Here is a 15,492-nt window from a genome sequence, read left to right on the forward strand (position 1 = left end):
GGCTAGCTAGTCTGTAAGTCCCAGAGGTCTTTTTGTTCCCCTTTGAAAGATAGGTCCTGTCTTGTTCATGGATGGGAAGATGTTCTTTTTCAGGGGTCTCAGACGAGAACTGGGGCACAACACCTGGTTTGTTAAGGCCACAAAAACGGAGGCAGGAACCTCTTCTCTGCTGCTGGCAAAGAACCACAGGTACCTAAAAGATAGGGACTCACATCTTTGAATGGGCTTTAAAAAGGCAGTGGTTAATAAGTTTGGCCCCGACCATTTCTTGTTTCCACAGACTAGACATTTTAGCAAACTTTAGAATTCCTTGGTGCTAAACACTGTGAAACTCCCCTTTCTCCTTCACAGAGGGCTTTAATACCCCTTATCTCACTTGGGCACTAAACTGCCCATAGTTCGAGAACTGTTCCTGTTCCGATTGGACAGATGGGAGAAGGGAAGTGACCTACCCAAGGCCTACACAACAAGGCGATGGCAGAGCCAGAAAGAGAAGCAACCAGTTCTGACTCCTGTTCTAACAGATGAAAACACCCCAGAGCCCAGGAATCGAGATGGTGGGAAAATTTCATTCAAACCGTTTCTGTCCGAAAATCCCATTTAGACTAAACCAGTTTGTTTCTCAAAATCATAACAAGTGGGATGAAAGATCTTTGCAAAAATATTTTGTTGCAAAACAAAAGCATCTCCTCTTTGTCAGAGTGTGTTAAATTGTCTCCTCGCACACAAAGAGGAGACACTTACATCTCAACCATTAGATAAGATGCTTCAATCTGAGCTAAGTCGTTGCTACTATTAACAATTTCAAAATAAAAAAATACAAATAAAATAGATGATTTCAGCTAATCTATTATGTCATAATCTGGGAAACTTCATATTATGCACTACTTCTAGTGACACTCCCAAATGGATCCGCATCCTTCACCCACCATGAGGTAGGTAAGAGCGGATCATTATTATCCCTACTTCAAAGAGGGAGAAGCTAAGGCTGAGAAAGGAGAATTGACTTGTCTTAGGTCACACAGCCCGTCAGAGGCAGTGTTGGGAATAGGACCGAAGAGCCCTGATTTTCAAACAAACCATCGGATCTTGAATTTCAGACATTGAATGACCTGAATACTGTGCTCTCAGATGAGCTCCAGACCAACAACAGTGACAGTAATTATTCAGCAAGTATTTGAGGAGAACTGCAATGTTAGAGGGAATCATCAACTGCTCAGAGACAATTAATGCAGAGAAGCAGCAAAATTAATCAAAGATAGAACTGGTTCTGACTTATTTACTTGATCTTAAAAGAGAACAACAAGGACCTGAGTCTCCTCCCTGTCAACATCCCCCTGCTCAACCAATCAGGGTAGAGACGGAGGACGGGAGGCTGAGGGTTCTCACCAGAGTGCCCAAAGGATGGCCCAGGTCACCGGTGGGGATCACTGCCCGAGCACTATTTCAGTCCCACATTTTTGGGTGGACCTTCCATAGTGGGAGCTGCAGAGGGCTTCCCTGCAACACACACACACACACCTCCGTCCTGTTGTTGGGAAGGGAACAGGAGAAAGGACAAAGAAAGCAAGAGAAGAAGAGGAGGGAGGGATGGAGGAAGAGGTGAAACAAAAAGGACAAACCCTAATGTCCCCAGCGATTCTAAGGGACAAAATCCCAGGTGCGCAATAAAATTCTGCCTCCTTAAGCTCGTGTTTTCCATGCCTAGAATTCACTTGTCACCAGATAGATCAGACTGAACAGGTTTCAAACCTCCAGGAGGCTCTTACCTTCTAAACAGGGACGGCTGTTTTCTAGTAAAATCACTACAAGGGAAGGAGGAAACTCGGAAGAGGTTCCTCCTGGCACTCACGTCCATGACCCCAAATAATCTCTCAGTCCTCAAAGAGAGACCTGGAGAAGGAAACGTGCTGAAGCAAAGCCACAGAGGTCTCTGAGGTTTCCCTGGCCACTCGCCCCTGTCCTGCCTGGCTGATGTCAGCATCTCTCTGTGAGGTCACCACCTCCCCACCACCTTTGACCAATAGTCTGAGGTCCTGCAAACGGCCTTTGTGATGTCACTGCCACACCCCTCCCTTGCTGGGCTAATGTCCTGCCCCTGGCCAGGCACTTTGGAGGTTTGAGCTACTCCCTGTGGATCACCCCACTCAAGGAGCGTTCGTTCTAGGCAGCAAGCCGGCTAGACAGGAAAACATCAGACGCTGCTCCCAATGCTACACTCAGTTTTTCAGAAATTAGTCGACTTCATGGTCAGAAGACACCATTAGAGCATCTAACCTGCATATCACAGGCCTCCTGTATGACATAACAGCTACTTTGGGGGCAAACACATTCCAGAAAGGCATCTAGTCTTCATTAAATGACATCAGGAGATGGTGAATCCACCACTTTCCTTGGTAGCTTGCTCCTGTGGTGAATCATCCTCGCTGTTGACTATTGTGCCTCAGTTGTAATATGAATTTGTCTCTTTTCACTTTCCAGCCATTGGGTCTTGTTATGCCTTTCTCTGCTCCATTCAAGAGCCCGTAAATACCCAATCTTTTCTCTCCATTAAGGCCCTTCAACATTTCAATGAAATTACCGTTCAATCTTCTTTTGATAAGCTAAACAGGTTGAGCTCTTTCAATAGCTCACTGGAAGGCATGTTTCTCCAGCCCTCAGAACATTTGGTGGCTCTTTGCTGCCCTAGCTCCAATTTCACAACATCTTTTTCAAATGAGGATACCAGAACTGGAGGCAGTATAAAGGTTGTATAAAGGTAAAATTAAATAGGTTGCAGAGGAGTTTTTTTTAATTTCGGCTTTTGTTGCTAAAAATTTTGTCTCTCTGCGGTGAGAAAAAACACTCCCCGAATGCCAAAATTTGAGCCATGAAAAGCGGCAGTGTGAACAGCGCATCATAGGTGGAGCTGTGCTCCCGGTGACAAAGCTCCTGCCCCTCATTGGAGGTAGTTTGGCTTTGTTGCCGGGGAAGCTCTCTCTCAGCGATAAGGACGGCCACACAGCGCACCTTACAATGGCATGGTTAGAGTGGCACAGCTGCACTGTGGTAAGGTGCGCGGTGTAGACACAGCCTCAGAGCTGGGGAAAGCCGACAGGCGCTGAGGAGCACAGGGTTCAGACAGAGACATCCGTTAGGAGAGGAACTATTCACAGGGATTCTCTATAGCCTAGTAAGGTGGAGAGGATGGAAGATGATAATGTACAGGTAGGTTCTGATGAGAAACAGTGAAATGAAAGAGTCTCCCTCAATTACATCATGTAATAGCAGACAGCTAAAATGGGACACATTTTAGAAGTGCTTAAATACAAACGCTAAACGTCTAAGTACTAAGACTGGTGAATTTGAGTGCCTGGTATTGAGTGACGATATTGATAGAATAGGCATCACAGAAACCCTTGCACTCCCTCCTGCACCCACATGGGGAGACTGACCTGTGTGCATGGAGCAGCTGGCATTGCTGCCCCCCACTCCTCCCTGGAACACTGCTCATCTGGGCATCCCTAGGGGCTGTGGGATGTGGGGGCAAGAAGTGAGATCATCCGAGCTCCCTGCATCCAGGTCACTTTCCTCAGCCGGGCTGCGTAGCGGGAGGGCAGAGAGCAGCAGCTTCTGATGCTCCCCTCACAGCACAGCCCAAGTGGGAAAAGTGACCAGGACGCATGGAGCACATAGGGTTGCTCCTTACTCCCCTCAAACCTCTATGGACCCATGGAGGAGCCTTGGGGCAGGGGAGAGCAGTGAGCACCTTTGCACTGCCACACGGTGCCCTTTGACCCCTGGAGCCCTGGGCGGCTATCGGAGGGCACCACCCCTAAGGCCGGCCAGGCTCCCCAGAACGAGCAGCAGAAAACACAGAGACTGGCCACACACTGAGCAGTGGTAGCCTGGGCGGCTCGTAATGGAGGCTCAGGGGAGAGGGGCGTCATAACATTTTTTCCCAGATTTGGACCTTAGCTTCCAAAATATGGGTGTTAGCATGAAAACCTCCAAGCTTAGTTACCAGCTTGGACCTGGTAAAGCTGCCACCAGCCAGGGATTTATACAGTGCCTGGCTCGCTGTGGTCTCCCCAAAACCTTCCCCGGGGGACCCCCAGACTCAGATGCCTTGAGTCTCACAACAAAGGGGAATAAACCATTTCCCTTCCCCCTCCTCCCCTCCAGGTGTTCCCTCCCTGGGTTCCTGGAGAGATATACAGAAGCAAGCTCCGTGAATCTAAACAGAGGGACTCCCGCCTCCCTGTTTCCAGTCCTGGAAATAGAAGTACCAAGATAGCTAATCTCTCTTCCCCCTTACCCAGAGGGTATGCAAAGTCAGGCTAGTAAATCTAACACAACGAGATTTTCCCCCTGACTTCTTCCTCCCACCAATTCCCTGGTGAGCTGCAGACTCAATTCCCTGGAGTCCCCACTAAAGAAAAAATCCAACAGGTCTTAAAAAGAAAGCTTTATATAAAAAGAAAGAAAAGGACATAAAAATGGTCTCTCTGTATTAAGGTGACAAATACAGGGTTATTTGCTTAAAAGAAAAAAATGAATAAACAACCTTATCCAAAAAGAATACAGTTTAAACATTCCAGCAACTACACACATGTAAATACAAAAAAAAACAATATAAACTTATTGTCTTATTATCTTTGTACTTACAACTTGGAAACAGAAGATTAGAAAGGCAGGAGATAGAAAAATCACTCTCATAGCCGAGACGCCACAGACACAAGACAAAGAACAAAGAACTCACACACAAACTTCCCTCCACCCAGATTTGAAAAAGTCTTGTTTCCTGATTGGTCCTCTGGTCAGGTGTTTTAGGTTACTGGTGTTACCCCTTTATAGGTAAAAGAACATTAACCCTTAGCTATCTGTCTATGACAAGGGGGCTAAGCCTCCCCAAACCTTGCACTGCCAAGGGGACAGTGGGGCCCATGATCAGGGGCCCTGGCCAAGTTAGGTCCCCCTGGAAAAGTCTCCCCTATGTCAGCCCCAGGGCTGGAGGAGCTCCCACTCCCTGCTACAGCCCGGGGGCTGCAGCAGGGGCACAGAGCTTCTCTGGTCTCAGGGCCACAGCGGGGCAGGGGTAAAGGAGTGATAGGGTGGGGCTGGTGGGGGAAGGGGTGGAACAGAAGTGACAGTGGATAGGGCCATAGGTGGAAGGGGGTAGAGCCACAGACAGAAGGTAGGGGCATGGTTCTGGTGCTGGGGCCCCCACACTTGTTCTCCCTTTCCCGGGGGTTTGGCATCACTAGCCCCGGCTTAGCGAGTAGGGTTCAGTGGTCCCTATAATGTGGGGTGCGACTCCTAGGGGGACACAGAGGAACATTCATGGGGGCACCTCAGGACCTGAGCCAGCCCACATAGAGGGCAGGGAGGGAGCACCACTCTGCCACAGCTCTTCCCCAACCCCACCCTCAGCCTGAGACTCTGGCTCCCAGCCCGGCGTCGACCCCTTTTCCCCTGTCCGCACCCCTCACCCCAGCAAGCAAGAGCCCCACTCCTCCCAGCCCCGGTTCTTGACCGTGGCTTCCGAGGGGCCACAGCCATGGCTAAGAGGGCACAATGTGAAATGTTTGGGGACCACTGGTTTAGGGTGACGTCCTCAATCACTTCTCTGCAGTCCAATAAAAGCTATTCCTCACTCACCTACCCCTCCATCAGGACGGACTAGGTATGTTCTGCTGCCCTTCACTCATACAGGAAGGAGAATAACATTTCATTCCACTCAATCCTGAAGACATTTGTAACCCAAGACCATCCCAAACTGGTCATTTTGGGGAAGCGGCCCCATCATGCTGCATAGCTAGGCAGAGTAGGTGTGTCTATGCAAACACGGTCTGTTCCGGAAGTCTTTCCCCAGCTCCTCACTAGGTGAGAGAGGGGAGCTCATTCAGACCCTGCTTTCGCTTAGTATTTAAAAACTCCTTAGTGTCCCTATCTCTGCCGGCCTTAGATTTCTCCTCCTGTCCGTTTTTTGACAGCTCAGATGAGGTGACCGAGTGGTTAAGGTGATGGACTGCTACCCCATTATGCTCTGCCTGCATGGGTTCAAATCCCATTCTCATCAGAGGCATTTAGTCTTCACCCACTTTTATAGACAACCATCTCCCCCTTTGGTACAATAACAGATCAAACAATGTTGCTTGTGTTACCCAAAATTGGGTCAGTTAGTAAGCTTAGAGAGGACTAATAATGCCCCTCCCCCCCAGAGTTTGGCAGAAAGCAGCACATTTATTAGCTTGATAGCTAAGCTCAAAAGAAGGGATGGGGGAGGGTGTCACACTCATACTCACGCTCCCAGGACAGGCCTGGCAGTGGAGATGACAGGATCCTTTAAGGTAAGTGTCCCACAGCGCAGCGATGGGCGGTGCGATGAAGATCAGTCTCCCTGAGGTGCAATAGAATGTAACACAGCGAACCACTGGCCAGATGGGCCGGGTGAAGGGCATTCACTGGAGGTACAAAGGAGAGTGGGAAAGCCACTTCACAGGCATTCAAAGCGGGAAAGGACACAAGCTGGGGGAGTTTAACAGACCTTTTGAGCATACAGGTTATACAGAGCATACAGATCACTGCTGCTCCTACAACATGATAAGTTCCCAAGCAGCATGTTTCTTACTTTGCCCATCTGTCAATTTTGATGATTATTGATGGAAATATTTTGCCATTGGGTTGTGTGTTTACACAGAAATTGACATTTACCAACAAATACACAATTCTTCCAAGCCTGCGTAGTCTGCAGTTGATGGGTTTAGAGGGACACATTCACTCTTCCAGGTCCCCATTCCAGGCCTGTGCTCTCCAGGTTGTCAACTTCCCGCACTGCTGGGATCCTTCCCTCATCTCCCCGCAACCACTGCCCCACCCCCACTTCTGGGGTCCCCTCCCTACACTGTCTAACTCCACTGCTGGCAGGATCCCTTCCTGTTCCTTTCATTTCCTGCCTCCACTCTGGGCAAAAGCTCTGCACTCTTCCCACACCAGAAGTTGAACCCAGGCCACCTGGGTGAAAACCAGGAATCCTGACCACTAGCCCATATGGGACTATTGTTGCATCTGACTAAGTGGGTATTCACCCACGACAGCTCATGCTCCAATACGTCTGTTAGTCTAGAAGGTGCCACCGGATTCTTGGCTGCTATTATTACTACAACTCAGGCCTTGGCTACACTGGAGAGTTACAGTGCAGGTGGTGGCTTTACAGCGCTGTAACTTACTCCCCGTCCACACTGGCAAGGCACATACAGCGCTGGATCTCCCTGGCTACAGTGCTGCATGTGCTCCACCTCGACCAGAGGAATAAAGAGAACAGAGCTGGTGAAGCAGCGCTGGGGTGCCAGTGTAAACAGTGATTAATCTTACTACGCTGTCACTGACCTCCGGAACCTTCCCATAATGCTTTTAAGTAGAGATAACGCTCTTTGTTTTGGTGTGATGCCTCTGTTTGCTTTGTGGTGAGCTCAAGACTCCCGGAGCTGCTTATCTAAAAACCAAACACAGTTACTGTTTGCAGCGAATGAGCAGAGGCAGGGGGATCCCTTTGGAACACCCACAGCTGGTGTTTGCTTGAGGAGAGAAGCAGCCGGGTGGGCACGGCGGAGGGGGGGTCTGTTTTGGATCAGCGGCTTATCTGGTCTGTGAGGAAAAAAACAAAGGCGGCTATTTGCATTTAGTGAATGAGAGAGGGGTGGGGGAGGAGGCTTGAACTTGCCAGGCAGGGAGCTGACACAGTGTCAGCTCCAAAAATCCACTCGCTCTGTCTCCCCCACGCTCCGTGTCACACTCCACCCCACCCTCCTCTTTTGAAAAGCACATTGCAGCCACTTGAATGCTGGGATAGCTGCCCATAATGCACCACTCCCAACAGCGCTGCAAATGTGGCCATGACAGAGTGCTGGTAGCTGTCAGTGTGTCCACACTGCAGCGCTTTCCCTAAACAGCTGTAGGAAGACAGCTTTAACTCCCAGCGCTGGACAGCTGCAAGTGTAGCCAAACCCTCTCTAAGCCGACCCCTTATGAGAACAGCAGGGACTAGCATGACTAGATGTCCCGATTTTTGGGTCTTTTTCTTATATAGGTGCCTATTAACCCCACCCCCATCCCAATTTTTCACATTTGCTGTCGGATCACCCTAGCAGGGGTTGCACACAGGGCTGCATTAACCTTCAGGTGCTGAGGTTTCCCTCTCTCCATTCCTAGAGCCTGTGATCAGGAAATAGACATCAGGGCTCCCAGGTGCTGCACAGACCATGACTGAGATCAGACCCCATATTATGCAAGGTGCTGTACAAACCCTGGGCAACACTGAGACACCCAGGAGGTTCCCCTCAATTTCCCTGAGCCTCTGCTGCCCAACTTCTTCTGAATCCCTCTGGCTCAGCCCCCCCCCACAAAAAAAACCCACCTTTCCAAACAGTCCTTCTTTCCTTGCCCCCTGATTCTGGTTTCACACCCTGGGACCATCTCCTCTCTTTGTCTCTCCCCCTCCAGGTGAAGCAGAGATGGAGGCAACTTCAGCCACTGGAGTCAACCTCAGCGAGCACTGCAGCCGGCCCCGGGGGAGGGGGGTGTTTGCAGACACAGGAAGGGAGCAGGGGGTGCTGGGAAGAAGGCGGCAGGAGAACAAAGCTCAGAGACCCAACATGGGGAAATTCCAGGGGGCGGGGCTCTGACACATCCCAGGTGCGGGCAGCTCCTGGGGGCGGGGCTCTGGCTCAGCTCGGGGGCGGGGAAGCTCCTCGGGGCGGGGCTCCAGCACAGAGCAAGGGTGGGGCAACTCCTGGGGGCGGGGCTCCAGCACAGAGCGGGGGCGGAGCAGCTCTGGGGGGAGGGGCTCTGGCACAGCCCGGGGGCGGGGCAGCTCCTGGGGGCGGGGCTCCGGCACAGCCCATGGGCAGGGCAGCTCCTGGGGGCGGGGCTCTGGCACAGCCCGGGGGCGGGGCAGCTCCTGGGGGCGGGGCTCTGGCACATTGTGACGCACAGCCCGGCTGCCAGCAGCGCTGGAGCTGCCCGAGCCGCTGTTCTCAGCTGCAGCCAGGATCTGCCCCCGGCCCCGCTGGGATCCAGGTGGGGACAGAGACTGGGGCCCGGGGGTTCCCCTTGGTGTGGCTGGCGGGGGCGGGAGGGGAGAAGCCGGAGCTGCAGGCGGGGGAAGGGCGGTGGAACATTGTGACCCGGAGCCCCTGGGGAATGAGAGGCGCTGGGGGGCAGGAAAGTGACTGTAAATTCTGTGAATTCACACTAACAGGTCTAAATTGTAATATGAATATGATGGCAGGAGGGGCCAGGTCTAAATTGTAATAAACAGATTGAGCATTTCCCAGCATGACAGAATCTAGGGTGTCTGCAGGGAAAGGGCCTGGGGGAATTGTGATGTGAAATTAACTAAAACCGGTTCTGAAACGCCCACAACTGCCCTTCTCCCCCAGACAGGCTGCAGAATGTTTTGCTCCAGCTCATCCCAGCCTGGCGTGGGACAGGGAAGAGAAATGGCTGCAGTGGAGTCAGTCCAGGTAGAGATTATCGGGGGGTTGCTGGTGGGTTCCTGCTGGAGGAAAGGGAGAGCAAATACACCAGAGGTGGGAAGGTTTGCAGAGTCTGGTTTGGAGGTTGGAGCGGGGCAGGAAATTCACAGCGTGGGGAAAGGAGGAGGCCAGGGTGTGGCAGACCTGCTGGGAGTTATTTACTAAGTGGCCTAGATTCTAGGAACAGACCCAGGAGGTTTGGAGGTGGAAATGCCCTAATTTGTGAAGAGAGAAAATAACCCACCTACATGGAGCTAGTCAAACTGACCAGACTCCTAGTGCTGGAGCCTGACCTCATTAACCATCAGCTGCTGTGAGATATAAAGGGGACACCCATGAGTCAGGCTTATTGGAGCTGCCTCTCCCTTCATATCCCACTCCTCACAATGAGGAGGGTGTTGGGCATCCTACCAGCGAGCTCTCCCTGGACCCTGCTAGGGGCTCCATCTCCTGTATCAGTCAGTGGCTAGTAGGGGGGTGATGGATATGCTGGGAGAGATAAGGGGCTCTCTTCATCCCCTCACCCTGGCATTTGCTGGATACTCTGAGCCAGGTCGAGGTGGGACTCTCCTGACTATGATCCACCCAGAGCTTCCATTTGATTCACTCTTCTCTGCCTCAAATAGTGGGGCTGTGAGTGGGGCAGCAAGTCCTTAGTGTTGGAATCTTACTCTTTCAGGGGCTGGTTACCTTCAAGGAGATGGCTATGTATTTCACCAGGGAAGAGTGGGCTCTGCTGGACCCCACTCAGAGAGCCCTCTACTGGGATGTCATGCAGGAGAACTATGAGACTGTGACCTCGCTGGGTAAGGGTTCCTGTCCCTTCTGTTCTTGGAAGGGGAAATGAAGAGTGAAGGTTCATGCCACCTCCACAATGCCATCTGTACCCTGTCCTGTTTCAGCATCACCCCAATAGGCCAGTGACACACATAATGCCAGAGACCCTCCTCTGCTGCAGAACACTTTGGGAACAGAGCACAGGAGCCGTATTGCACAGTGTCAAATATCTCCTGTTTGCTCAAGTGAAACTGGGGGTTAGGTCTGGCATAACTGTCCCATACCCCTAATCATTTTTCTTGCCCTTTTCTAAACCTTTTCCAATTCCAATATTTCTATTTTTGAGATGGGGTGACATGTGCATGCAGTATTCAAGATGTGGGTGTATCATGGATTTATTTGCTGTTTTTACAAATATGATCTATGAGATATTCTGTCATATCTATCACTTTCTTAATTATTTCCTACATTGTTCACTTTTTTTCACTGCTGCTGCACATTGAGTGGATGTTTTCAGAGAACTATCCACAGTGACTCCAAGATCACTCTCTTGAGTGGAAACAACTAATTTAGACCCCATCATTTTGTATGTATAGTTGGGATTGTGTTTTCCAATGGGCTGCACTATGTGCTATCCTGTCATCTAGTACTGCTAAGATCCTGGATTCAGTAATATCCCTGCCCTTCCTGTTCCCTTTCTCCACTGAACCCCGCCAGCCCATGCTTCCTGTTCCCAGCTTCCCCAGGATTCTCGCACTGTCTCTGAACCTCTCTGTCAGCAAGAAGCAGTGCCAGGGACACTTGCCCTCTGTCTGGAGTCTTTGATTTCTGGGACATGGATTTACTTTCTCTGTGTTGTAAGAGGCTCTGTCATAATGAGTGTCTGTGATGTTACCCAGAGTACAATCTGGACTGTTAAATAGCTGTACCTCAGTCCTCCAGCATGGGGTGCCTTTTCCACCTTTTTCCCGCGAGAACAGCCCCTCTTGGCCAATTAACACACAGTCTCCAGCATGTAACTCACTCCCAGCTACACAGTATTGAGTGCTGCTAGACAGCCATTCATGAATTACACCTCAGGAGAAAACCAGCAAATTCTCAAGTGCCCAACTTTCCCCCAGAAATGTGCATCTTGCACTGTCCAGCACGCTACTGAACGACCCAAGCTCATATGAAGTCTGTCATTTCATCAGCGGAAAATGACATGCACCAGCTTGTTATCCCAAACAGAGTTTCCAACACACTTCAATCCACACATACTGGTTAGATGAACAATAAACCAAGCTTATTAACTACCAAAAACTAAAACTAGGCCCAGTCCATGAAAGGGGCACTCCCAGGAGAGACTGTACAAAGGCTGGAACATGAAACACCTTTGTAAACCTGAGACAGCTGCCTTGGGGACATTGACAGGGAGAATCCCCCAAAGTGACTCCTTTGTTTCTGCTCTTCTCTGGCCTCCGATTGTTCCTTCCAACGTGGAGTACTTTGCACTTGTCTCTACTGAATTTGATCCTATTTACTTCAGATCATTTCTCCCGTTTGTCCAGATCATTTTGAATTTTAATCCAATCCTCCAAAGCACTTACAACCCCTCCCAGCTTGGTGTTGTCCGCAAACTTGATACGTGTAAGAGAGAGACTGTTACTGGGAGGGTTTCCCCATGTGTCAGAGGGTTACACCCTGGTGGGAGGGGGCTAGGCCTGTACTGGAATAAGGTCACTCTGTGCTTCACAGTGTGCTAGAACCTAGAATGTGCATTAGCAGGGGAAAAGCTGGGGGGAATCGGCTTGGGGAATGGACAAAAGCCTAGTCTGAATTCTCACACCTTGCCCTTTTCACCTCGGCAGGCCAGAGAATAACATCCATGTTTCGCTGCAGATCATCTCGTCCTCCCAGGGGCAAGGAAATGGCTGCAATGAAGCTGGCTCAGGTAAGAGATTATCAGGGTGGCGGGCTCTGCTTGGAGGTTGAGGAGCAGTAAATGCATAAGAGGGTGGGAATTGCTAGAGGTGGTGGGAAGCAGGAAATATCTCGGGTGGAGAAAGGGAGGGGACAGCATGTGACAAACCTGCTGAGACTTGTGTAGTGTAGGGCGTGATGGGTTGTCATCCCCAGGAGGCAGTTTGTGGAGCTTCTGGGAACTGCTGTGTCCTCTAACCCTCACGCTGGGCTGGCCCTTCTCACACTGCTTTGCTGGAGATTTCGCCAGCCTCTCCAGGGCCTGTTATCACCCAACACAACAGCAGGTGGCGCCATGCAGCCAACTAAGCTACCTGAGTGCGTTACCTAAGCCACTCAAGGACAGATAGAAGACAAGAGCCAATTTCCCACTCCCCAACCTTGCACACTTGCTGTAGTATAAATCCAGAATGATACCATCTTATAGTGCACAGGGATCTCTATAATACAAGCTCATTAATGTAGTTCCCCTTCCCCTCGATATGGGACAGATGTGCACAACAAGCTGAGATTTTCCCCAGACACTTCACTCAAAATACGCTGGTTAAGATAAAGCATCAAACAAGTTTATTAACTGCAGAAAGATAGATTAAGTGATTATAAGTGATAACAAACAGATCAAAGCAGATTATTTAGCAAATAACCAAAACTCAGACTAAGCCTAACATACTAGGTGGATAGAATTTGAATTAGCAATTTCTCACCCTGACTGATGGTACAAGCAGTCCCCCAAGTTTCCATACACAAACTAGAAATCTCTTGATCCTGGGAGCAGCACTTCCCCCACATCCGTTTTTGTTTCTCAGGTGTTTCCAGAAGTTCTCTTGTGTGGAGAATGAGGCCAAGAGATGATGTCACACCCCACCTTATGTAGCTTTTCCATATGGTGGGAACCTTTTGTTCCAAACTCAGTTCCTAGTCCAGTTTGTGGAAAAATACAGCTACTAAAATGGAGTTTAGTGTCATGTGGTCTGGTCACAGGCCCTGCTGAGTCATAGTAGCCATGACTCATAGGCTGGCTGAAACATTCACAGGAAGGCTAAGCTCTTCCACAGTCCATTGTCTTTGTTGAGCCATCAGCACTGTCTGGCTTCTTCATTGTTGTACCTGAAAGGCTCATTGTGGGTGTTACCCAGAGTAAGCACATTTGAAATACAGATACAGAGTCAATATCCATAACTTCAGATACGAACATGATATGTGCACACAAATAGGATAATCATATTCAGCAAATCAGAACTTTTCCAGTGACACCACACATGATGCATCTTCTACAAAATAGATCATAATTATGTCCTAATCATATTATAATCATACCACTATGATGAATATGGGGGTGTAGTGTCAGATAGGTCCTAATTTCAAGGCACAGGAGTTGGGAATGGAACTTCCCCTCTTTGTGGAACAGGAAATAACCCTCCAGCCAGGGCTGGGACAACTTCCCAGACTCTCAGCGATGGAGCCTGAATCTACTGACATTTCATTAATTACCACCAACCCCAATCTTTGTGGCAACTGTAAACTTTATCAGTGATGATTTTGTACTCTCTTCTAAGTCATGGATAAGAATGTAAAATAGCACAGGGCCAAGAACCAATCCCTGCAGGAACCTGCTAGAAAGAAATCCACTCGATCATGGTTCCCCATTTACTATCAGAGTTTTTAATCTATTTAATGTATGCCGTGTTTATTTTGTATCATTCTAGTTTTTTTTAGTAAAAATATTGTGCTAATCAAGTCATGTCCCTTACGGAAGTTTAGGTATATTACATCAATACTATTAGCTGCAACCAAACTTTTGATCTCATCCAATAAGGATATCCCGTTAGTTTGATAGGCTCTATTTTCTCTAAACCTTTGTTAATGGGCACTACAATTCTGACCTTCTAACTTCTATTCTTTATGATTGACTTCCCCTTTCTTCCATATATTTTATTTGGAGAGTGCTTGGATTCCTACCAGGGAGCCACTATCAGGGTCCAGAGACAGCCCCATCTCCTATATTAAGCTCTGGCTAGTAGCTATGTGATAAATGTGAAGACCCTGCTTCTGTCTGTCAGATGGGAGACACAAAGGTTCTCTCTTTCTACCCTCTGATGCCTCCTGGCTGCTGTAAGCAAGGTGAGGTGGGACTCTGTTAACATGTGCCTCCCGGAGCTTCCATTTCCCTGGTGCTGCTGTTCCGTGAATAGTGGGGTTGTGAGTGGGTCAGCAGGTACTGAGTATTGGACTCCTGCTCTTTCAGGGGCCGGTGACCTTCGAGGAGGTGGCTGTGTATTTCTCCAGGGAAGAGGGGACTCTGCTGGACCCCACTCAGAGAGCCCTCTACAGAGATGTCATGCAGGGGAACTATGAGACGATGGTCTTGCTGGGTAAGGATTCCTGTCCCTTCTGTTCTTGGAAGGGGAAATGAAGAGTGAAGGTTCATGCCACCCCCACAATGCCATCTGTACCCTGTCCTGTTTCAGCTTCACCCCAATAGGCCAGTAACATACATACTACTAGAGACCCTCCTCTGGTGCAGAACACTTTGGGAACAGAGCACAGGAGCAGCATCACACAATGTCAAATATCTCCTCTTTACTCAAGTAAAACGGGGGTTAGGTCCAGCATAATGAACAGAAGCTTCCTACCCCCAGCCTTCTCTCAAACCCTGAGCCTTCTCTACCCAAACCAGAATGTGCTTGGGGTGTAACAAGCAGGCGGCTGGAGTCAGAGCTGCCAGTCCAGGGTTACTTATCATACAGACACTCAGTGCGTCCTTGAACGCTGGCTGGGAGTATCCAGACAGGGGAGCTCCAGCAGCAGAACACTGAATCTCACCCAGGATTACAGATGACACAACTCCTCGCCGATCTGGATTACACCCCAGCATGTGAAAATGGCCTAGGTTGGTAGTGACATTTCTTGAGACATGGAGAGTCTTGCTCCCATATCACCAGGTGTAATAAAAATAACAGGAAAGGCCAAATACGGAAAACTGATTGTTCAGCTTGCTTTTGACCTGCATCATATTTTGCAGTATATTCCAAATAAGGAAATTAACGTGCAACGTATGTGTCATTGTTTGTGGTTTTAAGCTGTAAAAGGCTTGTGTGATTTTTAGCTCAGGAACAGTATTCCAATAGCTGTCGCCCCCTGCGTGCTTGTAACCAAGAAAAGAGCCTCAGGCTGAGCTGATTCAAATATTAATCCTGTGGTCGTTTTCCACAACAGCCTCAATAGGTCCCTGTGA

At 49.4% G+C, this 15,492-nt stretch overlaps 1 protein-coding gene across 1 annotated transcript; it reads left to right on the forward strand.

The window, feature by feature from the left end:
- The first annotated feature begins 10,260 nt into the window (after positions 1-10,260).
- LOC127042370 (zinc finger protein 707-like) lies at positions 10,261-14,719 on the forward strand. The gene is made up of 3 exons (XM_050935860.1): positions 10,261-10,324; positions 12,146-12,228; positions 14,503-14,719. The coding sequence occupies exons 1-3, from the start codon at positions 10,291-10,293 to the stop codon at positions 14,668-14,670; spliced, it is 285 nt and encodes a 94-aa protein (XP_050791817.1). The 5' UTR covers positions 10,261-10,290; the 3' UTR covers positions 14,671-14,719.
- Positions 14,720-15,492: the final 773 nt, after the last annotated feature.

This window comes from Gopherus flavomarginatus, unplaced genomic scaffold (assembly GCF_025201925.1).
Source record: "Gopherus flavomarginatus isolate rGopFla2 unplaced genomic scaffold, rGopFla2.mat.asm mat_scaffold_37_arrow_ctg1, whole genome shotgun sequence".
In the NCBI taxonomy this organism is placed as follows: domain Eukaryota; kingdom Metazoa; phylum Chordata; order Testudines; family Testudinidae; genus Gopherus; species Gopherus flavomarginatus.

Bases quoted from the DNA above. Each gene is read 5' to 3' on its own strand.
- LOC127042370 (XM_050935860.1), top strand. From the start codon at position 10,291: ATGCAGGAGAACTATGAGACTGTGACCTCGCTGG. The intron at 10,325-12,145 runs GTAAGGGTTCCT...TCACCTCGGCAG, and splicing joins TGAGACTGTGACCTCGCTGG to GCCAGAGAATAACATCCATG. The intron at 12,229-14,502 runs GTAAGAGATTAT...CTGCTCTTTCAG, and splicing joins CTGCAATGAAGCTGGCTCAG to GGGCCGGTGACCTTCGAGGA.